The 26,780-nt window shown below is 39.1% G+C and overlaps 1 protein-coding gene across 3 annotated transcripts in view; it reads right to left on the reverse strand.

Moving 5' to 3' along the window:
• The window catches only part of rttn (rotatin), a 40,850-nt gene extending 18,837 nt beyond the window's left edge, over positions 1–22,013 (reverse strand). Inside the window, exons 1-31 of one of the 3 annotated variants that reach the window (XM_079488058.1) lie at positions 21,819–22,013; positions 21,037–21,224; positions 20,642–20,834; positions 20,366–20,443; positions 19,910–20,000; positions 19,692–19,806; positions 18,517–18,664; positions 17,895–18,060; positions 17,189–17,376; positions 16,959–17,074; positions 15,819–15,986; positions 15,317–15,529; positions 14,122–14,234; positions 13,886–14,012; positions 13,367–13,492; positions 12,988–13,104; positions 12,453–12,592; positions 12,197–12,368; positions 11,737–11,836; positions 11,142–11,230; positions 10,324–10,441; positions 9,129–9,225; positions 8,640–8,705; positions 8,346–8,537; positions 8,000–8,239; positions 7,335–7,479; positions 5,621–5,790; positions 4,041–4,260; positions 3,148–3,276; positions 2,563–2,673; positions 343–501 (exon numbers count right to left, since the gene is read on the reverse strand). In XM_079488058.1, coding sequence (XP_079344184.1) covers positions 343–501; positions 2,563–2,673; positions 3,148–3,276; positions 4,041–4,260; positions 5,621–5,790; positions 7,335–7,479; positions 8,000–8,239; positions 8,346–8,537; positions 8,640–8,705; positions 9,129–9,225; positions 10,324–10,441; positions 11,142–11,230; positions 11,737–11,836; positions 12,197–12,368; positions 12,453–12,592; positions 12,988–13,104; positions 13,367–13,492; positions 13,886–14,012; positions 14,122–14,234; positions 15,317–15,529; positions 15,819–15,986; positions 16,959–17,074; positions 17,189–17,376; positions 17,895–18,060; positions 18,517–18,664; positions 19,692–19,806; positions 19,910–20,000; positions 20,366–20,443; positions 20,642–20,834; positions 21,037–21,224; positions 21,819–21,855 — 4,332 coding nt within the window. In that variant the 5' untranslated portion in view covers positions 21,856–22,013. The remainder of the gene's footprint in view (positions 1–342; positions 502–2,562; positions 2,674–3,147; positions 3,277–4,040; positions 4,261–5,620; positions 5,791–7,334; positions 7,480–7,999; positions 8,240–8,345; positions 8,538–8,639; positions 8,706–9,128; positions 9,226–10,323; positions 10,442–11,141; positions 11,231–11,736; positions 11,837–12,196; positions 12,369–12,452; positions 12,593–12,987; positions 13,105–13,366; positions 13,493–13,885; positions 14,013–14,121; positions 14,235–15,316; positions 15,530–15,818; positions 15,987–16,958; positions 17,075–17,188; positions 17,377–17,894; positions 18,061–18,516; positions 18,665–19,691; positions 19,807–19,909; positions 20,001–20,365; positions 20,444–20,641; positions 20,835–21,036; positions 21,225–21,818) is intronic. The other 2 variants (XM_079488057.1, XM_079488059.1) reach the window with 2 other exon arrangements.
• Between the last annotated feature and the right edge of the window lie 4,767 nt (positions 22,014–26,780).

Consider the following 26,780-nt stretch of genomic DNA (forward strand, 5'->3'; position numbering starts at 1 on the left):
CTTATTATCTTGAACTTAGAATTTTAATTTAACCAAAACATATTCAGTTACACAATGCTGGAACATAAATTATTTTGGTTGGTGGGCTTATTTTTCTGATGTTTGATTGCATTAAATGTATGATACATTTCTATATTTCATAAAATGCCACAAAATCTATGGTCCCCTGGATCTATCTTGGGGCCCCAGTTTGAGAGCCACGGCGTTTAGGGCTACTGTAGAAACACCTGACTTTTGACAGAACGTAAATGTAAATTGACCAAACAATTTGGGGTGGGTTATCTCCAACTGTCTAAAGCCTGATGAAAATTTCTGACTTCAGAAAGCGATTTCTGGACTCACCTCTCGTCGTACCATACTGCACTCCTGTCTGTCCAGCAGGATGTTGAGCACCGTAGCCCAGAGGCCTCCTGAGATGTTCTGGCAACTCGCTGACAGAGCCACACACCCTCTCTCCAGCGAACTCAGAGCCGCACCCACAGCCAGGCTGGCACAGCGGACCTGAGCACAGTAAAATACACACACAGACATATGTGCTTGGCAGTGCTAAATGCCATGAGCTCTTTGGCACGAAGGGCTGACACAGATTTGTAATTACCACAGCCCTTATTTTCAGTGCTCAGCATCTGCTAAGTAAAAGGGAGGCCTAGACGCAACAGTGCTTGGGAAAACCATCCAAAAAAGGCCATATGAGAAAAAATTATAACATGTTTAACAGTATTAAACTGTTATACCAATATTCAATCAGGTGCTGCACATACACTCACCTAAAGGATTATTAGGAACACCATACTAATACTGTGTTTGACCCCCTTTCTCCTTCAGAACTGCCTTAAATCTACGTGGCATTGATTCAACAAGGTGCTGAAAGCATTCTTTAGAAATGTTGGCCCATATTCATAGGATAGAATCTTGCAGTTGATGGAGATTTGTGGGATGCACATCCAGGGCACGATGCTCCCGTTACACCATATCCCATAGATGCTCTATTGGGTTGAGATCTGGTGACTGTGGAGGCCATTTTAGTACAGTGAACTCATTGTCATGTTCAAGAAACCAATTTGAAATAATTCGAGCTTTGTGACATGGTGCATTATCCTGCTGGAAGTAGCCATCAGACATGGTGGTCATAAAGGGATGGACATGGTCAGAAACAATGCTCAGCTAGGCCGTGGCATTTAAACGATGCCCAATTGGCACTAAGGGGCCTAAAGTGTGCCAAGAAAACATCCCCCACACTATTACACCACCACCACCAACCTGCACAGTGGTAACAAAGCATGATGGATCCATGTTCTCATTCTGTTTACGCCAAATTCTGACTCTACCATCTGAATGTCTAAACAGAAATCGAGACTCATCAGACCAGGCAACATTTTTCCAGTCTTCAACTGTCCAATTTTGGTGAGCTCGTGCAAATTGTAGCCTCTTTTTCCTATTTGTAGTGGAAATGAGTGGTACCCGGTGGAGTCTTCTGCTGTTGTAGTCCATCCGCCTCAAGGTTGTGCGTGTCGTGGCTTCACAAATGCTTTGCTGCATACCTCGGTTGTAACGAGTGGATATTTCAGTCAAAGTTGCTCTTCTATCAGCTTGAATCAGTCGGCCCATTCTCCTCTGACCTCTAGCATCAACAAGGCATTTTCGCCCACAGGACTGCCGCATACTGGATGTTTTTCCCTTTTCACACCAAACTTTGTAAACCCTAGAAATGGTTGTGCGTGAAAATCCCAGTGATTGAGCAGATTGTGAAATACTCAGACCAGCCCGTCTGGCACCAACAACCATGCCACGCTCAAAATTGCTTAAATCACCTTTCTTTCCCATTCTGACATTCAGTTTGGAGTTCAGGAGATTGTCTTGACCAGGACCACACCCCTAAATGCATTGAAGCAACTGCCATGTCTACGAGTGAATGAGTAGCACACTTCAACATGTTACAAGTTTCTTAGTTTCTTACTATACGAGGACATGAACAGATGAACTTAATCCAGTGTTTTACTTGACTCTTAATCCAGAGTTTATATTACGAGCATTTCACTGTTTTTGTGAAACTACTGTCAAACACACTGAAGCTCAGACGTTTTTGCAACAGCAAAATAAAAGTCAGCTCGATTTGAACCAGATGATAAAATAATCAACTTGTAGTACATGTATAAACTGTAGTAAACACTATAATATGCTTTAGTATATTTGAACCTTGTTATTATAGTACACAAGAATTTTACTGCAGTAAATACTATAGTATTTTTATGGACAAATGTATTAACTACTGTACAGTAAAGCATTGAAAATACAGAACTCAGAAAAAGGAAGACAGGAATTTGGGGGAAAAATACATATATTTCAAGGACATTTTCATATATAAATAATTTCTGTCTAGCATGATTTAAGTAAACAATCAATTTATCAACAGTTTCTATCTTCAGAACAAAGCGCACCTCACTTCAAATTTACAAAATCATCCTTATGCAATTGTTGCACTGAATTTACCAAATAAATGAAACCCTCTGGCAAAAAATCATTGACAAATATGAATGTTTATGTCAAATGTCTATGTCTTACCTCAGGGTCACGGTCCACCCACAGGGGAATTAGCCAGGCCAGGCCGAGCTGGGCAGCACCCTGTTCATCAGAGCTCTGCTCACGCCCCAGAGACCACAAAGATACCCAATCCTTCAAAAGAGACACAAAACGTCCTATTTCTGAGTGTAAAACATTCATTTAAGCATGTTTAGTATATTTATTTGATAGTATCACTATTAACTTTGATCTATCCATGATAACATATGTTTCAGCCTGGCTAATTAAATTCTTAGCACCCTTTTGTGTTAGTTCTTACACCATGTCTACACTACGCAACATGACAACCTGTTTGTTCTTAATGGGTTTGTCGTGTCACGCCACATCCACATTTTGTGGATAAAACGGGTTCTAATGCGGGTTCTAATGTAAATATGGTGTAAGATACTGTTTTTTAATTATTAGAGATATTTTTGATCACAAGTAGGCTACTTCTTTTTTGTCAACATTATAGTTTATTGGAAACCGTCTACGCCACTTTCCAGATTATTATCACCACAACCCATAATATCCATATTACCAATCCCGATTTATTTCAAGAATGCACGAGAAAATGGCACTTCTGACCTCATTTTTACTTTCTTTCATCATCTCATGTGACAGGTGAAGCAGACAGATTACTGCATTCTTTGTCACACCTTTGCCCATGAAGGACATGGAGTTTCCTCCCAAATCTATGTAGAATGAGGAAATGACCTGTGCAGAGGAGTTAAATGAACACTTTAATAAGCTGTCAGGACAGAATGAAACCAGTTTCACAACACTGTCTGAAAGATAAATAGGGGTCATTTGTGTTTCAATTACTTTTGTTGCTTTTGACTAAAACAACTTGTAGTCTATGGAGATTTAACTAGAACTGACAAAAACAAGAACAAATGGATGTCTTTCAGCAGTACTAAAGTCAAATGATGTGTTATTATGAAGCGTAATGGATGAATGTTATACATCTCAAATAACTCAATCTTAAAGGGATAGTTCACTCTAAAAATGAAGATTCTGTCCTGATTTACTCATCCTCAAGTTGTTCCAAACCTGTATAAATGTATTTGTTCTGATGAACACAAAGATATTGGAAGAATGTCAACGACTAGATTTCCTACACTAGTAGGAAAATAATTGTACTGTATATTAACTTTTTTCTGTTGAACCCAAAAAAATATTTTGAAAAATGTAGGAAAGCAAACAGTTCTAGGGCACATTTGACTACCATACTAATGTTCTCTATTATGGTAGTCAATGATGCCCCAGAGATGTCAGTTGTTTGCATTCTTTCAAATATCTTTCTTTGTGTTCAACCGAACAAAGAAATTGATACAGGTTTGGAACAACTAGAGAGTGAGCAATTCATGAGAGAATAAAACATTTTGTGTGAACTATCCCTGTAATGTTTAGTTAACCAGCATATATCTGTGTCTGAGGTATGTGAAGCACACAGTACACATGTATGTGTATTTACATACTTCCAAGAGGCCACTGAGGTACTTAAGGCAGAGCGTGTGTGGATCCATGTTCGGTGTGTGTGTGCTCCAGCCAGGCAGTGCCGTCACATGGGCCATAGTCCTGAGCGTGCGCTCCAGAGAGGGCAGGCCGTAGAAGCGTGGAGCATCAGATAAACGCAGACACTGTAGCAGGCGAAGAGACAGCTCGGAGGCGAACGGTCCGGACAGAACCTCACATATACTTTAGAGACATTAACAGGAGAGCGAAATAAATATAGATTAAGAAAAAATGTTGTGGTGCAAAACAAGCCAAGATGTTCTTATATGTAATATATATATTATTTACACCTCTTCCATAATAAGCTTCTTGTCCTGTGTGGGATTCACCGGAGGTCCTTTTAATCTCTGTGTTTATGTGTTTTTTATGTTTATCTCACATGCACCTCTATCCATCTTACACGAGGTAGCCACGCCTACGTATTTACATACTGTGGTTTACAAAGAATAGAAAGCCCAGCCCTTTTTAAAACGAAGAACATTGAGCAAAAGCATAACGCAGACACGGAATAAGACATACTAAATGTCTTATAAATCTTCTTCAACTCCACATGATACTAAAATATCTCAACATTACATACATCTGCGAAGAAACATGTGCATGCTGTGCTTATTCTTTAATATTTTGCTTGTTATGAAAAAACACGGAGTTAAATTAACCATAACATCAGAAAGACTGTGAGCACATGCCAGAACGATAGCTTTTATTTTAGTTGGCAGCTTATAAAATGAAAACGTAGGCAGGGAAATGTCTCGTTAAATCAGATTTGCACTACACAGCGGGAGCTTTAGATTTACAGATCCTCAAGGATTATGCGGGAGTTATTCCATAAATAACTAAATTAAATCAAAGGCATCATTAGATTTGTATTTTACCCCTGATGGCAGGTAGAGGTACAAGTCTCCCTGTGAGGGTAGTAAAGAGCGTTATGCATATAAAGGATGAGAGAGAATAGAGAGAGTACTTCTGGAATAACAAATCTGCCTTGTCTGCCTAAATGGTCTCAGCGAGTTTGTTTTGAGGAGCAAACAGATGTTGATGAGTGTTTTCACACCCTCATTAACCACAGGTGCACAATGAACTCAATAGCAGCAACAGCTCTTGAAGACATGTTAGTTTGAAGTCATTTAAATGCACAGCGGTCTCAAAAAACTATCATCCTACTTGAAACAAGACACATCAAAGCGTCAGTTCATGCCTTTAATCGAAAAATAAACCGCTTGTCAGAACCATGGTGTAGTGGTTAACACGTACTCCAGAAACACGCCCTGGTGCTCATGCTGATGACACAGGTTCGAATCCTCACTTTTTCCCTTAAACTGAACTGAACATCACACCATAAGGCCACAAAACAAGACACAAAGCCAAGGCAGGACTCAGGTGGCACAATGTTTGGGGGTTCTAAAGATAGAGCTGGATGATGCCTGACTGCATGGGTTAAAAAATATGGGTGAGTCATTAAGTGTGATTCTGTCGCTAAATAAGTCAGTGAGTCACTCCATGTGCCGAGTTTGTGACTCACTGTCCTGTGTGCGTGTTTTACCTGTCAGAAGTGTGTGTCAGTCGTAGAAGCAGAGTGTTGAAGAGCCCTGTCAGTTCTCTTTGTAGCCGGTGACTGAGGTGGGCATGGAGCTCATCTGCCTCCCCCTGCAACTGGATCTGTGTTTTTGCCTGCTCACCCCTCAGCAACAGGTTCAGTAGGGTGTGTGACTCCTATACACAAACACACATGGGTTACTTTACAATCTGATCTCTAACTTCCAACCACCCAGTGCCTCTGGGCATGCTTGAGCACAACCGGATTCATCTGCCACAGAAAAATATGAATAAAAATAGCAGCTTCTTTAGAAATGCATCCACCTTCATTCAACAGCAGCAATACAAATCTTGCAGAGAATTTATTTACAAAGCCACCCAGATGACTAAACAACATATGTACATTTTTGAATAAAATGTAGCTGAAATCTGGGCCATATACAACTTGCTAACATGTTTTGGAAGTTACGGATGCCTGTTGCTAGGGTGAACTGGTTGGTTGCTAGGACATCAAGAGATAGTGTCTAGAGCGTTTAGGCCAGTTGCTAGGACACCAACAGACAGCTGCTTGGGTCTCCTGGTTGGTTGCTAGGACATCAAGAGACAGTTGCTAGGGTGTTCCAGTTGGTGGCTAAGATATCAAGAGACAGTTGCTAGGGCTTTCTTGTTGGTTGTTAGGACACAAAGTGCCAGTTGCTGGGGTGTGTTGGTTAGTTACCAATTGCCAATTACTAGGACGATCTGGTTGGTTGCTAGAACACAAAGTGGCATCTGCTATGGTTTTCCAGTTGGTTGCTTGGACCTCAACAGACTGTTGCCATGGTATCCTGTTTGGTTGCTAGGAAATAGTATGACAGTTGCTAGGGTGTTCTGGTTGGTTGATAGAACACCAAGTGCCAGTTGCTATTGTGTTCTGGTTGGTTTCAAGGACAACAAGAGACCGTTGTTAGAAAACCAAGTGCCAGTTGCTAGGGTATTCTGAGTGGTTGCGAGAGCTTGCTGCGTCTTGCTCCAAGTTAACAAAGCCCAGCCCCCTGTCTCTGTAATACGGTGTCGGGCTTGAGGTTTAGATTGAAGTTTGATTATTTAAAAAAGAATAGTACTCTCCACATCAATATTCCATGCAACAGAGCTATCATTCATAACCATAGCAGGACAAGTCACACACTGATAATATGGGGGGAGGAATATTTGCCTGAGTAAGCACTACTTAACAGAATAAATTTACTATTGTGACTATGTGCTCCATTTAGACAGCACCAATTTTTAAGTAGCACTCCAGCGACTGTGGATTTGCTCTGCGTTTCACCGCCTGCCCCACCAGGCAATTCATGAAATCCAGATTTCTCTGTTGCGCATCAGGGCAGGTTTGTATGTATACATACAAATTCATGCGAGGCAGGACAGGAAAAGGCTGATTCTAGCTAAAAAACTAAAACAGCCTCTGTCTAAGAAATAACTATGGTTGACGAACGGCTCTCGGTTACTGGCAGTAATACGTTATTAATGTATTTCTATCGCTCTGCCGGTGATTTATTTCAGCTCCTCCTAATAAATACACCACACTGTGCTCATTTGAAGGTGTGTGGTGGGGGCAAACAAATTTTATTAAAGGTGGATGAGCCACTTTCTTGTCTTACAAGGCATGTAAAGTAATCTCAGACAAACACAAGCACTCATCCATAACAGATTCAACACAGTTATGGTTTCTTCAACAATACCTGGTTTAGGAGAAATTCTAAGAGCCATTTCAGGTCTGTGTGGTCTGATTCAGACTGATTTTGCTTAAAAAATGTGTTGAGGAATGACACAATATCCACCAATAGTCTTTCATCTTGACTGCAGGCTGGACGCACCATGAAAAATCTATAAGATAAACAAAGGAAGAGAGAACTGTTTATGTCAATGTTGTTTGAAAAGAAAATGTCAGGTTAAAAAAATGTAATATTGTCTGACCACAGGGACCCATTTTGACTACAACGAAAGTAATCTCAGAATAAATCTCATATTCATACTTCTTAATGTATGTATTCTGTTTGTTGTTTGTTGGTGGCAATTGAAAATATCCCACAAAAGCTGTTGACTAAGCCTATTCTGTCCTGAAACTGACGCACTCCTTACTGGAACAAGGAGCTGTAGGTTTCTCTTTTAGCGACAGTTCATATCTAACATCTATTTTTCTAAAGATAAAGTGTTGTTCGGCTTTGTGTCTGGAATCTGTCAGTCCATTAATTCTTCAGGGTTGTGATATGCAAGCGCACTCCATCAAATGCAAGCGTACTCCATCAGACTCATGCAAAGTCATGCCCGGTGATCACAAAACACATATCTGAGGTATAGACCAAACGCATCAATAGATCAAACACAGAGGACATTGTTTGTGCACCTTCTCACAGCTGCGTGCCAGCTGAGGGTTTGCAGGATGTTCTTGCTGCTCTCTGCGGTGGATTTGACAGCCAGTCGGTCAGTCAGAAGGTAAAGGTGCATCCTGGTCATAGCGGAGGTTACTGCGCTGTGTGAACTGGCATCCTGAACCGCCTGAACGCAGTCTTGCAAACCAGACCTGATGTTGCTTATACGTAACACCACGGCCTGATATTCCGACAGCACCAGATCACTGTGAAACCTTGAGAGTGAGACATCATGAGAAAATGGGGTTCCCTCTAAATGATCACAATGACCGGTCAAAAACCTCACCAACCCAAATATACACAATAGTGAATCCAACTCACTCAGGTACATCACTCCTAAAGCCCCTTAGGTGCTCCAGCAACCCATCTATCCCAGAATGCCATGCTCTGTTCCAGGTGATCTGCATCGCCTCCCATGCAGGCTTCAGACTTAGCAGGTCTGAGTAGATAGGCAGAACTGAACAGTAGGGACTCACCGCATGGTGTGAGGGAGCTTGAAATGGCAGATTATACCTGTTCGAACAGCATGGGTGAGAGAACGTAATAGAGTCAGTTTGTAGGCAAATTAAACAGTTTAATTTAACGCACAGCTAGATTTTATTAGATGAGCTTTACCTTCGTATAACAGAGGCGGGCAGTGAGAAGGGAGACAAGGCTGTATCTGAGCCTGCTTTATCAGTCCTGATTGAGGAACAAGTATTATTATATGCAACATGAGCTAAAGCATTCCTTTTTCATTAAAAGTCTGCCATCACAATAATTGTCTGCTGGATGTGCCAATGTTTAAAGGGACAGTTCACCTTAAAATTAAGATTTGTATTTATTCACCCTCATGTCGTTCAAAACCTGATTCATTTTCTACTGCAGGACACAAAAATATATTTTAAAGAATTATGGTAACCGAACAACGTTGACATTTCTCAAAATATCTTCTTTTGTGTTCCACAGAGAAATTACATCCATACAGGTTTTGAATGACATAAGGAGGAATAAATTGTGAAAAAATGTTTTGGGGGAGGGTGAATTGTTTCTTTAAGGCTCACATATTATTTGGACCAATGGCATGTATGATGTACAATCTTAGAACATAAAACAAAAACATACCAAACATCCATTCGTGCTATTTCATCAAACAGCAGAATAGACATCAATGCAGCAACCTCACTCACATCATCTTTTTTTTCCTTTATTAACAGAGAAGCTTAAAAAAGATAAGGAACAAAGTTTGAAATTGCATTATTAGGTCACCCTTCAGTATAGGGGGCACATTTAGCTATTAAGTACAACTTCCCCCCAATAAACTCTTATTTTGTTCCTTATTAATAGTTAGTAAGGTAGTTGTTAGGTTACGGTGTTAGGTAGGATAAGGGATATAGAGCATGGTCATGCAGAATATGTGCTTTATAAGTAATAATAAACAGCCAATATGCCAATAATAGCCATGCTGATAACAACTAGTTAATAGTGAGAACTGCCCCCTATACTGAAGTGTTGCCCATATTTATGACAAATACATGGAAAACACATTTGAACGCTGAAGAGTGCAATTTCTGTCTTTGTAAATTAACAATGGGCAGGCAGCATAAAGCATTTTACCTTCACACAAATTTACACACCGTAGCTTTAAAGGAATACAAGTTCTGTCATCATTTATTCACCCCGGTGTCATTCAAAAACTCTTTCTTCAGTGAAACACAAAAGAAGATGTTTTGAGAAATGTCTCTGTGGTTTTTGGGTCCATACAATAGAAGTCAATGGCGCAACTGTTATCAACATTCTTTAAAAACTACATTAGGAGTTCTGCAGCAGAAAGAAAGTGAAACTGCTTTAAAATGACATGAGGGCGAGTAAATGCTAAAAACAAATTTTTGGCCAAACTATCCCTTTAAGAATCACATTCTGGGGCGGAGTAGGAATAAACATAAAAACAAAGCTATAAGGGGCAAACCAACACAGCTCCTTTATTACACATTACGAGAAAAACAAAACGAGAAAATGTTCAGTTTAAGAAAAAAAGGATGTTAGCACACTCCAGATGACTGTAAACCTCCAAACATTCACAAAAGCATGTAAGGGAGCTGGAAACGCTTGTTAATGTCTGGAAGATTGATGGAACAGGTTAAAAAGTTATATTTGCCACTTGTGCATAATTTGTGCTAGAAAATGTAAAGGGTTGTTTATGATCTTGTCCATTTCGAGTTTAAAAGCAGTAACTACTATAAACTTTATAACGACAGCGAGCTGAAACAATTACAATCAGATAGTAAGATGAAGGTGCGTCATCCACTGCGGATTGTACCTCTGAGCAACGTGATGAGAAGAGACGTCTGCTGAGCCAGACTGTGACGCAGTGAGGGGTCTTCAAACACCAGCTTCCTCAACATACACACGCTGAGCTCCAACAAGCAATCCGTGCTCTACATAATGATACAAAACCTGAATGGTACACCTTCTACTGTCAACATATCCTAGCAGATTAGATTTAGAGCAAGAGATGAGAAGCTCCAGGGCTTTCAGAAGCATGTAATGGAATATGCTGAAATAATAATTTAGAGTTTTGTTCATTGTTGGAAGAACTTCGGTACAATGTCGTGCCTGGGGAAACCACATTTGTGTGACACCACCAGGTTGTTTAGAGGTGGTATGCCAAAGTTACCACACTTTAGTCCTAACAAGCCATCACAATTGAGTCTAGAGGTGTTTACACCGTCAACACAATCACAAAGGAAGTTATAATAGTCAGAGTGAAACTACTGTGCCGCAAAAAGTTCGACAGCCTCAAGGCTAAGAAGTCATAACAAAAACTCAAACAACATCATAATATAGAGCAACAGCTAACAAGGCATAGCGAATGGAGGCGAAGCACCGGATTCTGCTTGCGGTGTAAGTGCCACAACATTTGTAACTAATTCTTACGAATTAGCTATATTGGCAGGGCATAGTTCTGCACAAAGATTTTAGCTTGGGGACATACAGATCATACAAGAGAAGAAATAAGAACTGACTTATTCTTGAATGACACCAGTATATAGCTGCATATGTGGGCTTCATTAGACTAAATGTTCTTGATTGAATTCATTCATGAGAAAAGGCGAACGAGAAAATTGTAAGCTTTACCGATGCATTGTTGTTGACACTCTCCGAGATGAAAGATATAAGCTTGTCTGATAAACCCAAGGCCTTCAGAACAGCATGCATTGATGGATCTGGAAAAAACAAATACAAGGGAGTCTAAATTATAATGGTCGAAGAAAAAGGAATGATATAATGACAGAACGAACAAACAAACCAATGGAAGAAAGGAAAAAAGGAAGGAACGAATGAAGAAGGAAGAAAGAAAGAAAGAAAGAAAGAAAGAAGGAAGAAAGAAAGGGTTGATGTATGGACTGGTGGCGGTTTGGATGCATAAATAAATTAACGCATGGTTGGATGGACAGACGGAAGAATGCATGAATAAATGGATGCATACATGGGTGGATAGATGCATGGATGGAAAAAAACATGGAATAAAAGATAAATGCACAGATGCATGTATAAGGGAAGAGGGATGGAAAAACACATGGAATAAATGATGGATAGATAAATGGATGGATGGATAAATAGATGGGAAAATGGGTGGGTGGATGGCAAAGACAAACGCATGAATGCAGGGATGGATAGGTGCATGGATGTGGGGATGAATGGACGCATGGATGGATGGATGAATGAATACCTTGCAAAACAACAGCCAGCTGCTCAGCTGCAGATCTCCGCAAAACTACATCCACAGTCTCTGATGTGAGAATATTATACAACTTATTTACAGACTCCACCTGCTCAGAGAAAACACAGTCCATGCAGAGGGAGAGAGAGAGCAGTATATCACATAAACAAACTGCACAGGGAACACAGCAACAGAATGAAGATACTGTAAATATTCCACTAGCACTTCTTACATTAAAAATAAGACATAAAACGCTGAAAAAATATTTGGAAAACAATTCTTATTTGCATTTCCTGCCCTCAGCATTGTGTTATTAAATGAGATTTCAGATACATTTCCTTGAGAAAAGAAACTAACAGTGATGACCAGTTCTCATCTAAATCTAGCAACAGTGCAGTCTTTATTATTTTGCCAAACTCAACGGAACATGTTATTAATCGCAAGTGATATGCATGCAGTTGTTGTTTACCTTCACATACGACTTGTCTGGAGTTTTCAACTTGACGTCAACGGATTTATTGACAATGTAGATGTCTGGTAAAGAGGACAGTGTGGAACTGTCCAGGGCTGGTCTTGTGGTCCCGTCACCTTCAGTGCTGGTCAAGTGCGGAAGCAGATGCTGCACTGCTGTTTTCCTCACGCTGAAGGCCCCAAACAAAAACAACTGTTGCATTTAACAAACAGTCAACAGAAAACAAACCTGCTGGCATGCAGCTTAAACTCACGTGTGATGCTTGGTGAACAAAAGCCGAAGGGCGGCCCGTAGCCTGGCTGTCAGAGAAAGCAGCTCATCTCCTCTATCGGCAGATGCTTCACTTATCAGCAGGACGCAGTTTCCTAGGACGTCGTCTGTGCCCGCGTAACTCTAATATACAGAATGCATCGGGATTTAGCGCGGACGTGGCAGATAAAGGAGTCACAAACGTAATCCAGCTGAGCGCAATGATAAACAAACACACCACTTGTGTTTTATTGACAGAACGAACCAATTACAGAGCCTCCTCAGGAAAACATGAATCAAATGTGACGACCTTGACAACAAGATTGATGAATATTCAACAGCACAGACATCTTACCCACCACACTGTGTTTAAAAAATAAAATGTGTCTGCTGTAGTTGGATTACTAGTCTGCCTCGGGCGTTTTGCAAACACGTTAATATTACATAGAAAATTATTCTTCCAACCTAGTTTGATGGTTATATTGCACTTGTGTGTGTGTGTGTAGACAGAAGCATGGAGAAAAAGAAAGAGTGTGCACCTGTAATACGGGAATGACCATGTAAAGTGCATCATTAAATCTGCTCCAACTTGCGGCTGTCATCATCAATCGTCCCTTCAGCAGATAGAGCAGAATATCCTTGGCAGCGCAGCTCACCTTTGGATCACACATAAACTAAGTTGATGGCTCTATGATATTGCGCTTATAACAAGCTATCTCATCCGAATGCCGCGTCTGAGGCACGCCACCAACAGCGGTCACACGAGGCCAATTCCAATGTCAAACATTAGCTTGGCATGACCCCAGTCACACATTAAACATCCAGCGGAGCTACATTATTTATCAGAGAGCTGCGTATGGGTATAACAAGGGTTTCTTTATTGTGCATTACATGGAAACAGGAAGCTGAATAATTCACCTCTCTTGCTTGGTCTTGAAGGCCAAACACGCTGATCTCATATAGGACGCGGGGGTGAAGCAGAAAGTGTATGCCGTTGCAGATGGATGAGGCTGGTTTTGCCACGTTTTGAACTCCCAAACATTCCTGTGGGGATGAGAGAGGCACGATGGGGTCGTAGTATTGTCATGTACAGAGATGAAAGGACATTGGCATTCTGTGAAATGTAATAGAATTGCAAAGAAATGTGAAGGATATTTAATGTATAGTATACTTACGCACCCATTACCAAGAGTAACTGCATTTTATCTTTAACATAAAATACTGTACATTCAAATATCATATTTCCTGGAGGATATATCTAAAACAAGCATATAACCAGCCCCAGGAACCATGTAAAACATGCTATCAGAAGCTAGTTTTGGCTGGAATTTGTGTCATTTTCGGACTGCAACTGAACCAAGTCGATTTCTTACTGTCTATTTGTTCTTTTTTTTATTAAGAGGCCCCAGCGCCCAATTTCCACAGTACAGCATGTACCTTCAAAATGCTCAGAGTACAGGAGTAGGTTTCCGCCTTCACTGGGGACATAGGATGAGACAAAAGCTTCAGAAATAACTTCTGACTTTCCGACTGCAGCAGTGGGCTCGCATGTTCAAATTTCCACCTACGGAGAGACACGATTTTTACAGATTTTTATACGTTGACACCTCTACAGCAGCGCTAGGCAAAACAGCAGATGTCAATGGCAGTTTCCATAATTGTAAGTAACTCACAGGTAGGAGCAGATCTGGACACATTCCTTCACCACCGGTAGGTGCTGATGGTATGGGAAAGCATCGCTTGCTTGGTCAGCGAGAACCAAAAGTTCGTGCCAATTCTTATCTCCCTGTAAAAAAGCATTTCATATTAAGAAGAAATTCTTAAAAGGTAAAGTTTGAAATAAAAGTTCTGTTTATTTAGCCTTACTAAAGATGCCATTTTCTGTTCTAAAGATGTAAGGTGTATTTATTTTGTGGGAAACAAAAGTAAGTAGGTTCTTAAAAGTAATACGTTTCAATTTGTAGAAAATCGAACCCAGTCCGAATTTTTTTATGACGGACAAACTTATCGGAGGCAGGGTGTAAATGTGATTGACATAACGTAACTGCATTACATGAACATTTACTAAAACATGAAAACTACCATGAATGAACAATAGACAAGTGTATCCTTATTAACTAACATTTAAGATGTTCCAATGTGTATATTGCACATTGATCGTTAATGTTAGCAAATGCATTAAAGGGACAGTTCACCCAAAAATAAACTTTCTGTCATCATTCACTCACCCTTGAGTTGTTCCAAATCTGTATACGGATGAACACAGAGAAAGATATTTGAAAGAATGCTTGTAAACAAACAGTTCCTGGCCACAAACGATTACCATAGTAGGATAAAATAACAGAGCTGTTTGCTTTCATACACTCTTTAAAATATCTTCTTTTGCGTTGATGGTAGTCAGTGGTGGTTTGGTTACAAGCATTCTTCCAAATGTATTTTTCTGTGTTCATCAGAACAAAGAAATGTATACAGATATGGAACAACTTGAGGGCGAGTAAAAGAAAACATATTTTTCCATTATTTTTGAAGAATCCTTTTGCTGCAAAGCAGACAAAGCAAAAGAACAAAATAAAATCACCCCATGAATTCTGCCCAACAGTTTCGAAATTCACTCATAACCGTCACCTCCACAGAGAATTTTATCATCCCTTTCTTTTTTTCTTTTATTTTATGACCTTGACGGCCATGGTCACTATGAAGAACTGTGTAAAGACCCTTTATAGAAATGTACTTTTGGAGCCAACAAAAAACAAAGCTGGTATTAAATATCAGGGTGATTAAATACTGATGACAACTTTTATTTTTAAATGGAAACTTTTAGTGAATATGGAATTGTGTCCAAAAAACAAAGATGGATCGAATTATTACCTCAGCCTGTGCTTCCTTTAGAAAAGTGCATGTGGCCTCCATACAATAAGAAACGCGAGACACCCTTCGATAAAGGTTGTATCTTTCCAAACAAGCCTGTTCTAGGTAAGCCACGGCTGACTCATGTATAATAGGGAATGCCACACTGAAAGATGTATCAAGACACATGAGAAATATGGCAGCCACTGTACTTTCCGGAAGGTTCACACTAGCCTGTATGGAAAGACAAAAAATACAGTGCAAACAGTTACCAAGTGCACACACTTAAATAAAACACAATACAATACAACACAAATAAACAAACATTCATAATTTTTCACATAGTTGTAGCGCTGTCCTTAGGTCTACAGCATAACTGAACAATTGACCCTTACACAGCGACTTCTGGGGGTTTTCACACTCTCGTTTGTTTTAATAATGACCGTGAAGGACACGACCATATGTCCATTCAACGACATGGCTTATTAATGTCTAAGAATGGAACGGCCATATGCTCGCTCACCTTCTCCACAGGTAACAAGGTTTGCAGGAGACGGATCGTAAATATGGCAGTGCCAATAAAGGCCATTCTGTGGTGGATCAGAGACGATTCGGGCTGTTCAGAGGTCGTGCCATGATGGTAGCACATAATATCTCCCAACATCTCCATACACGCTTGTAGTTTCTCCCTCTGTTAGAAAACACAAAAAAACAAGAGTGATCTGGGGACTGGCAACATCTTGCCAGTAGGGGGCAGCAAGAGTCCTGTGCATTTCAAAGAAAGTTTAATGGATGCCAGTTTTTTTAGATAAAATGCCATAAGTATCAATGAAGGAGAGAGTCATGCATTGAAATACATAATTATGTGTGGCGGGTAATGTTCACTTAAGTGCACAGATATTAAGCACAATAAACGTGTTTAATGTGATTTGTACGGGTAACAAAGCATTGACAGAAGAGGCGACTTTGAGAACCTACATAATCCCTTGTATGGATGTAATGTCATGTTTGTTAATTATTTCAGATATAATAGTCTAAAGAATAAATGGTTAACTGAACCAACACCGACCAATACATTTACTATGGTTGGTTTTAATATATGTAAAGCATTGACAGGTTAAAACAGGTTATTAACAATTGTATTTGTACTTTAACATTTAAGTTCAAGTGTGTAGATTTTCTGTTAATGGTGTCAAACACAAACTACAAAAATAATATTTGTTTTATGAAGATGTCGCTTAGCTGCTATTGGTCAAGGGAAACAGACAGTCCTGATCTGAACTCAGGAACATAGAATAAAGCAATGTCGCTAGGGCTGCACAAATAGACGCACTGAGTCAGAGTTCACACTTTTTTTACAGAATATAGATAATACAGCAACGGTAGTGATTTCTACATAATTACAAATATTGAAAATGAATGTGCTGTAAATAAATGGGAGCACTTTATTTTATATATAAACCAACGGCCTAAGAAATAACCAACGTGCCACAATTGATCTGCACTGATAGCTTAACGTCCCACAATGACCATCTGTCCCTCAGAGTGAGTGGTGTGCTCAGAACGTAAAAGGCGACAGGTGTGTGTTTGTATGCACTGATGCAGACATCAGCCTCTCGGCTGCGGCTCTGCACCGTGAAGGAGGGATGTTGAAGACACTTGCCAGCTCTGTCGCAGTGAGGCTCTGCTCGTCCCACACCTCGGGGGCCACGCTGTCTTCCAGAAGCCCTTGCGCCGCTGCCAGCATCTCCAGAGCCCGCTGGAAAACCTTCAGGCTCTCTTAAAGGACCGAGATGAAAGGAGAATTTGAAAAGATGGATTTTGAAAGTGTGTCTGTGGTGGGATCGGAACAGCTGTAGCTCATAGAGAAGGCAGTTTTGAGAGGTCTCTGACCTGTATTGATGAGTGGGAGAGCATGCTCCACGGCCGCCACACCGAATCTAGCCAAGCTCCACTGCTGAAGCTGTAGCTCCAGTGATTCTTCCGCCTCCATCTCTGGGGGAAGCTCCAGGTGGGGCTGCGGGAGGGGAGACTGCTGGGCCGGCCTGGGGGGCCCCCCTCTCTGACTGCTGCTGTTGCTGCTGTATAAAATCAAAAAGAATCCTTAATTGGCTAAGACACGCATGGTTGTAAGCAATTTAAAAAAAAAAAAAACATTTTAAGGGAGTGCTGAACGACTTTTCTATATTTAGTTCCTATCATTTCATTTATTTCGTACTCGTCTCTAGAATTTTGCCTGTATTATCTGCTACACTATTTCTTATATATAAATCATCTTAGTTGTGATTGGATATATAAGTGTAATTATATTTGCTTTTATTGTGTATTTCAATGCCTATTCAGTATTAATTTCAAATCATTTTAACATTTTGGTCAACAAATGTTTCAGCTAACACACGTGTAATATAATTTTTTTATTGAGTTATCTCATTTTGGAACCAATCTCTTACACAAAGCATATTGCATTATCTATAACTGCTAGGCATACATTTTCTCATTTACATAAAACATTTTAACTAGCTCTATTCTCGTATGTAAAGCGATATAAACTGCCATGTATATTAATTGAAACAGTTTGCTTTAATGGTAAATGCTGCACCTAGAAGAGGCAGCATCTCCGTCCTGGCCATCGCCACGCACCCGCTGACCGGGCCGGCCCACTACTGAGGGTCTGGGAGAGCATTCCTCTGGGGTAGATACCCCGGACCGCTGTGTTCCCCTCACCTCATGAGAGTAGGAGATCGAGGAGTTCTGAGACACAGGATCTAAAAGAGGGAGATAACTATGAGATGCATATTAAGACTCAGAACATACAGAAAAATACATAAATATATGAGAAACTAAAGTGATAGTTCACCCAAAACTTAAAACTTTTTCATCAAGTACTCATACTCACACTCATGTCATTCCAAACCTGTATGACTTTCTTTCTTTTGCAGAACACAAAAGTTATTTTGAAGAATGTTGATAACCAAACAACACTGGCCCTTACTTCCGCTGTATGGCCACAAAACCACTGAGACATTCCTCAAAATATCTTCTTTTGTTTTCGCACAGAAGAAAGAGTCATACAGAGGCTATTGAAAATAAAATAAATAAATAATAACAAAATGTTTATTTTTAAACCCTTTATTCTATCCCTTTAATGATAAAAAAGGAGACTGGCCAAGCAAAACCATGTTAGACTAAGTACATTATACATGGGTGTGATGGTGGGATACCTTGCTTGGCAGAACAGAAGCTGGGATCCCTGTAGAAACGCAGGCGGCTCCTCAGGTTCCTACAAAGCTGCTCCAGACAGGCCAATGCTTGAAACGCCAGGTAACTGACATCACCGTTAATGTTCAGATCAAGAAGTAACAAGAGACTCTGGAGAAGAAATTCAACATTTGGTTAGTTAGTTAGTTATAGAATAGCCTACGTGACTTATACAAAGATGCATATCAATGTCTAGCCCATTTATAGTAAATGCAATAAAATGCGGTGACCAGTAAGGCCAGAAAGAGTTATTGGGAAAGTGAATAGGGTCCATTTCACATCATGTTGACATTGAACTGTTGAAAAGTGAATTTTCATTCCATTAGGCACTAAATAAAAAGCCACCTGATCGTGACTTTTAAGTTGTGTAATTTGTACCAATTGAAATTCACTAGCCCTCCAGTGGTGCCAAAGCCATGCCAATGAATCACAGTGATTCAATGAACTTAATTGAATCGATCAACCAGAGTCAGAACCAATGCGACCTTCAATTCCTTAACAATTACACAAAAGACCAAGAACATTAGAAACAGATATCGTACATTTATCGCAAGTGTCTTACGAAAGATTTGCAACTATGTATTCTATATATTTCAAAATGTATTTCGCATGTCTCTGTTAGTTCAACATTGCATGTTATGTTCTTCTGTGGTAAGAAGCACCACAGAAATAAATCTTCACAGAAATATTAGAGGTGAATGAAGAAAATTATGCCAAAAACAACCATTTTCTAGCAGATCATAGAAATTAAACCATCATCACTGAGGACATGAGTTCACTTATCTTAGACATAATGAACTATTTATGCCACCACATAATACAAATATTCAGCAATCATCAAGCAAATGCTTGTACTAAAATTAACATTTTGCTAATTACATTGTAATAAATTGTACTAAAATTTACATTTACAAAATGCTAAGCGTCAGCTTGCCAGCTAACAATCATGGTACAGCCCCAAACAAGACACAATTTCCTGCTGTCAATTTCATAATTTCCAGACTTATTCTACAACCACTGAATAGTAAAAATGGACCTGGAACTATAAAGCACCACAATATCGGATTGATTAATGTCAGCTTATTAAAACTCAAGCGGCATTTACAGATCTAAGACTGAAATCACATTTAAATCTCACTTGCACTGTATTTGGCCTTTGCAGAAAGATTTCAGCGGGGAAGTCTTGCATGATGACATCACGAAGCAGCTCACAGGTGGTCCGTACTAAATTGGGATTGTCGCTTCTAAGGGAACTAAAGATTGATCAAGTGGAAGGTTATTAGACCAGCGTGTGAAGTAAGACACGTGTAAAATAGAATTAACTGTAAAATTACACTAAGAAGAGGAGACAAATACCTTTCATTTGATGACAATATATGCCGATCTGTTGTGTTTAAAGAAAGCCATGGGAAAACTGAGAACTTCAGGCATCTAACAGAAGTATTGACTGCAGAGGAAAGAACATAAAAGCATGTTATTAGGGTATAAGGGCAAACTTTACACTAAAACAAAATTAAAACAACCGGTTTCACTGCAAGTATTCTGAACGAGAGACAAAAGGCCAGTGTGAGTTTGTACATGGCATACATCAGTCTTGTATGCGTTTCAGAGTACAACCACATACACAAATATTCAAACTGATCAATTGTTGTGGTGCAACAAAAAATACTAGAACGCTAAAGCATTGCAACTAGATTATCGAACACATAAAGTACATCTTTACAGTCATCCATGTTACAGAATAAATAAAGTTCTCCTTGAAAGTTATTATAAAAGAAAGTTTGCGGATATTTGAAAGTTGATCTCACCCACCTAATACTCTGGGGGCTGGAGCATCTGTCTGCCTGAGTTTACTGCACTGGAAATATCCCCTCGCCGAAGAGTCCTCTTCTAAGAACACAAAACCAGCTTGAGATGAAAACCTTATCAGAAACCAGCACCTTCATACTATTCTATGCTACAATTCAGTGCGCTTCAAAAGACGCTGCTACACAGCCATTCAAAATGCCTATGTGACAACCTTGGAGACGATGAAATGAACATCTTCATAAATCTGTGGAATAAAACCGATGTAAAAAAAATCCAAACCTGTCAGCAGCAAGGGAACAGAATGTGGCTGGTAGGTGGTGGGTGGACAACTAGGCAGGACCTCTGGAAGATGGAACAGCTGATCGAAAATGCTGTCTACGGTTGTGCGCAGGTGAGGATCCACATTAGGTGAAAGCTGTGTTAGGAATTCGACAGCCCCTACATCCCGTAGCATTTGTGCTCCAGTCGGGTGCTTTGACAGGGTATGGAAACCAAAATTAGACACTGCTCTAAACATGCCAGCTAGAAAATTAACACAATGGTTTCTTTCTAGCATCTCTATGTGTGCTTTTTTTTCAATGCGCTTTGTAACTTATAGTACCGCCATTAAAACATAATTCCCTGTCATTAGAATCTCACTTAATACAGCTGGATCATTCAGAGCATTATTTTACCTTTGACAGTGTACAGATCAACTCCAGAGCCTCCTCTTGCATTGGAACCTCAGGGAAATTAAACCATTCCAGGAGGTAAACAAACAGCATCCTTTCCTGGACCAGATCGGGAGTAGAGATGAGACCATGATCCAGTTTGCTTCTGATATTTCTAAGAGCCCGAACTCTGATTTCAGCTAAGGGGTGTCCTTGTGGGGGAAAATCAGTGAAGTATGTTTTTATTCACAAAATCAAATGAATAAGTGAAAACAATACAATACCAGCAGTTGCCGCTAACACAATTGAATATTAATAATAGTAATAATTAGTATCATTCTATTTTATTGATAGATTTATAGCGTATAAAAACTTATTAGAATAAACGTAAGTCCATAAAGTCCCCTCACAATAAAAATAATCCTGACATTGTTCGTAAAAGCATAGTAAGCAGTGCTACCCTATAAGTTAACCATACATGTATGATATTTGTAGTAAAACGTTGGTTACAGAAAAGGTGATCTACGTAACCATGTACATGGTTACTACGCTTTAGACATAAAGTCTGTAAAGTAAAACTTTGACAGATCGTACACATATCGATCAAAACACACATTACGACATCGTTTCAGCATAAACGCAAGGCACAGTATTAATACAGAATAGCAATGTGATTGGGTAACGTTAAACATGCTTAACAGTTCACAAATGTACAGTCCAACTTCTCTTTAGCTTCTCAAGCTACGTAAACAACAGCTGTCGTTTAACGTGAAAAAGAGCGATCTTATAAAAACAAATCGTCTTACCTGTCTTCTTGATAAGCGACGAAAACTCCATGATCATACAGTTCTCCGGTGAAACACTAACTTTTACATTTATTGTGAAGAACGACCGTTTTCGGTTAAACGTCACATCCTCGCCATCACTGCGGGCAACAGCGCGCGTCTGTTTTCAACTAGCGCGCCACAGTCAGGCACTTCCTGTATATGTCAGAACGCTCCGTCTGCCGGTTTTTCCAATACATGCTAAATATCCCACTAGTGATGTCATGCTTACTTTTATTTATGACTATTAATTTGGTAGATTTTATATAGTTAGTTCGTCCATTCGTTTATTAGTAACGTTAAATTGTTCTGTTTATAAACTTTAAATTTTATTGGACATAAGAAGTGGACACGTGGTCATTTCGATATTACAAATGCCAGTAGTTTATAAATTCGTTTTTTTTCATAAAGCCTTGGTTGAGTCATTTTGTTGATCAAAATCTTGGCCTGCTTCAGTCTGCTAGTTTATACAATTTGATTCATCATTGCTTGGAGAAACAATATGCTTTTTCGAGGACTAGATATGACCTACAATATATCCCTTATTGATTTCTGTGTGGCATTGTGGCATTTGTACTGTGAATCTTTCTACTACCTAGAAATGTCACTGTTTATTACAACACTGATACCACTATCAGCTACTGTTTACACACAATAAAAATAAATCTTGCCCGATACAGTGAGATGAATAAAGTAATCTGTTTTATTTCCAAACGTGTCTAGTGTGCAAGAGACATTTCTTAGATATGCTTTTTCATTTTCTTTCTGAGAGTCTTGGAACCACAAGCTAATATTCAAACAATAATTAGACATAAAATAACTGGTGTGCAAAGACTCTGAGTCTGTGCATATGAATTTGCAGGTGGCGTTGATTTGGTGACTAACATTTTCACACTCTGGACGGTGACATATGATAACACAGTGGGATCCTCAAATGTGATAATTAAATCCATCTGGATTTTGAGAGATAATTGTGCGGGCACTTTTTTACCTTAAAAAGTGCATTAAAAGTGGTAGGCCTATGTGACGGAGGACAGGTGTGTGTTCCAGCTGATTTAAATATGAATAGGAACCTGTCGGTGCCAAGTGGTCCGGTGGACTGTGAGCTGACATGTTGTGCAACAGCACTTCCGGCGACCTGAGTTTGAATCCAGGCTCGTGGTCCTTCAGCTTCTGATTTCCTGTCTCTCATCCCATTATTTCCTGTCTCAGTGTCCACTGTCCTGTCCATATAAGATGCAACAATGAATAGCAACTGAGCTCAAGATTATAAATATGAATGCAGCAAAAGATGATCAACACCTATCTGTTATTTATTTTTACTATTCTATTTGGGATAAAGGCTTCAAAGCAGGCCCTGCATAAATATTTGATTAAACGCCAATGGTAGTATATATTTAAATACTCAGGAGCACAGGATTAAATAAATTGCTGGATGACGTTAAAGCTACACTGTAAACTTTGCTGTAATTTTTGCAGCAGGTTTGCCAATAATTTACTGTAGATTAAATTACTACTTAATATAATTTCCAATTAGTGCTGTTTTCAATTACTTTAATCAAAATCAAAACACTTAATTATTCAAAATGAGCAAAAAGAGACAGCAACGCTGCATAAATGGCATTCTTCTAAAGTATTTTTCTCTCGTTTTCTGTACAAATATTTTCTTAATAACTTCTTAAATTACGATACATTTACATAACAAGAAAAGTGACCCAAGATCTTTGGTCTTGTTTTATGAAAGAAAAATATATAAACTAGGTAAGTTTATGCTTAAAACTAAATTATACCTTAAGTCTACAGTAAGTTACTGGCAAACCTGCTGCAAAATTACAGTAAAGTTTTATAGTGTAGTTTTAACTGGAAAGTTAAAACTTGTTTCCAATTCCTCTGTGACTTCAAATAACAGCTTTTATCACATATTTTTTAGTGTTTTAGTATTTAAACTCATAATTAATCTGGAAATAAATAAAATATTCAGATGTCTAAATTCAAAATTCACAGTTTTAGGAACGGAAAGGAAAATAAAATTGACATTTTAAATTAAATACTTGTGTTGTCAAAGTTAACAAGCCAATTTTAATAATTTAGTATACTAAAATGTTTTAGTTAAAACCCAGTGACAAACATAACGGGTGACTAATAATAATGATTAGCTTATGGCAAAAACAAAAAAAATCAGAAAATATCGAGATACAAAGTTTCAGAAGGACAGCTGCGATGATCTGTAATTATAACTTATTTTGCTGAATGCTAGGGTGTAGTCCATCTGTTATAATACCAAGAATCACTATGGAAATTAACATTAACATATTAACATTAACAACATTTACATAAACTTTTGAAGACCCAAGTTTGCTTGATTATATAACATTCTGGGTTGAATTCAAGGGATCATCTACTGAATACCATGAGCTGACTTTTCCCCTCTCTATCATCAGTCTTTATATCAGAACTATGGGCCTGTATGAGGTGGGTGAAATATGGTTTAACCGCTTAAATGTTCGCCATGTGCTCACCGTGATAGACCCTGCTGGTAATCAGGCTAGATCTGAGATCAGTCATTCAAAGCATTGCAGCCTGCAGAAACAGACTACACCTTCAGATTAATGTGTCCTGGGTTCAGTATGATTCATCACCTTCAGTGGTGCGCCAGAGCTTCACCATCAAAATCATTCTATTTGTCTTAAGCACCCCAGTGCCGCGGTCTCCTCCCCGAGCATTCTGACCGGTTGATATGACTCTTAGCACATCCCTGACCTAAAGACCTTTAGACTGATTTCCCTGTTTTATTTTCCACATGACTGTTTCTTTCTGATATGTGAAACTGCGATATGGAAGGGTTCGGTCGGTTACCTGCTGTGAGATAAAGTGCTTGGCTGATGAACCAAATCTATCTTACTGGCTCGCACGCATGCTCATTCTATGACTCATCGTGAATATTCTGCATTAGGAGTCCAATACGAAACATTTCCCAAACCTCATATTTATTCATATTGCAGTAAACAAGGTAGACACTTCGATTTATAATTTGATTATTTTAAATGTTATTTGGTTCTTTTTAGGCTAACTGAACAACAGCGGAACCCATTGATTTGCATTGGTTTTGTGTCCGTATAGAAGTGAATGCTGTTCAGTTACCAACATTTTTCAAAATATCTTCTTGTTCTGCAGAAGAAGGAAGTCATGCAGGTTTGAAATGACAAGAGGGTGAGTCAATTATGAATTATGAGTTTTCTTTTTAAGCAATTACTTAAAGGAAAACACAATCAACAGCACTGTAAAATGAAATTGTTAATAAGTTACCTGGTTGCCGTAATTCATTGTGTTAACTAATATTTTTTGTTGAATTAACTCAAACCTTTAAGGAAACCAGGTTAATTTTTACGTCTTTTTTATATTCAGACCAACAAAAAAATGTGCTTTTCAAAAGACATAAACATTCAAATGACCCAATACGAAAATGTCATGCACAGTAAGTTAGTTTAACCATGTATACCTAAATTAATATAATTGGCATTTTCTATGCACACTGTGCACTCGATAATTGCATTCGGCTCAAGTCGTATAGCTGACTCATTGCATTCTGTGTGGCTCCAGCTGTTTCAGGTGTAATTAATGCAAACTCTCTGAGACCCTTTAAGAACTCTCCATGTGGAGCAGGCAGGGTTTTGAAGGACTAGCTAGCAGATTGCCTTTCCTGCATGTTAATACGACGGGAGCACACGCTTGTCGGCTTGAAAGGAAAAGAGGGCGCACGCTAAAGAGGTAAACATGATCAATCCAATAAATGACCCTGGACCGAAGAGCAAGAGCCGCTATATCCAAGTAATCTCAGACAACAAAAACCCAAGTGGTCCCACCGGTACCATCACTGTCTGGCACGGCTGTAATACACGTCTTCCGCTCTACTGCAAGTGTTGAGGATATTAGGGTAGGCACCCAGGGACCTCTGACAACTGGCCCCCGCCAACAGCGAAAACAGTCAAGCTGGAGGACTAAATCAATGTGAGACATGTCAGAGGCATATTGAGCAAATCATTTCTGGCTCATGCAGCTTTCATACAAAAGAGGAATCACACAAGATGACAAATGATAATCTCCTGCTTGTATCCTTAGAGGTCTTAAAAGCCTTTGGTGAATATGGGTGTATATACAAATTCTGGTGATGGACAGTGTAGTGTTCAATCTTCATTCCATTCTGAATATATCCAGCTAAAGCTTCATGGCGTATGTATTTCCTGTCACTCAAAACATATCATGTTGTAGATGAATATGTTACATTACAAAAAATCTTAGATTTTGATTTGGTCTATACTCAATTAGACCAAAAGGGACGTTTTTTTCAAGAGAAAAACGAGTTCTCTCCTCTTCTTTGAATATGATGCTGTTCGGCTTGATAAGTCCTAATAGGGGCACGTAATTAGATGCTTTGCATAGAGGTTGTCTGTGCACAGAGAGCTGAAGCAGGTTCACAACAGTATTTTATTAACTTGACAGTTTAACTTTAAGGGGGGGGGGGCAATATCTCGCCATGTGAGGCTCAAATTAGCACAACAGCAGTAAACACAATTACCCACTTTAAAACAGTACTGACACTAATGAGGCCACCAATGAATTACTTTAAAGTTCATATTTTATCTTTGATAACACTGCAACACTCACAACAAATAAATATAATGCCCTGACAAAATATAAAAAAATGTAAGTCACTCAAAAACAAATCATGTTGTCTTTTCAAATAAAATATTAATGTTTATGTTGATCTATTCCTAGGATTTATTACCTACTACTATACTAAGCTAATAACACATAAGAACAAAAAAGTGGGAAAAATAATTGACCGCCCATTACAAAGCTCTATTAAACCAAAGTGCTTCTTTCAGAATTTAATCAATAACTTTCACATTTAAACAAGATTTTAAACTGCCACATAACACGCAC

This window comes from Barbatula barbatula, assembly GCF_947034865.1.
Source record: "Barbatula barbatula genome assembly, chromosome: 23".
Classification (NCBI taxonomy): Eukaryota; Metazoa; Chordata; class Actinopteri; order Cypriniformes; family Nemacheilidae; genus Barbatula; species Barbatula barbatula.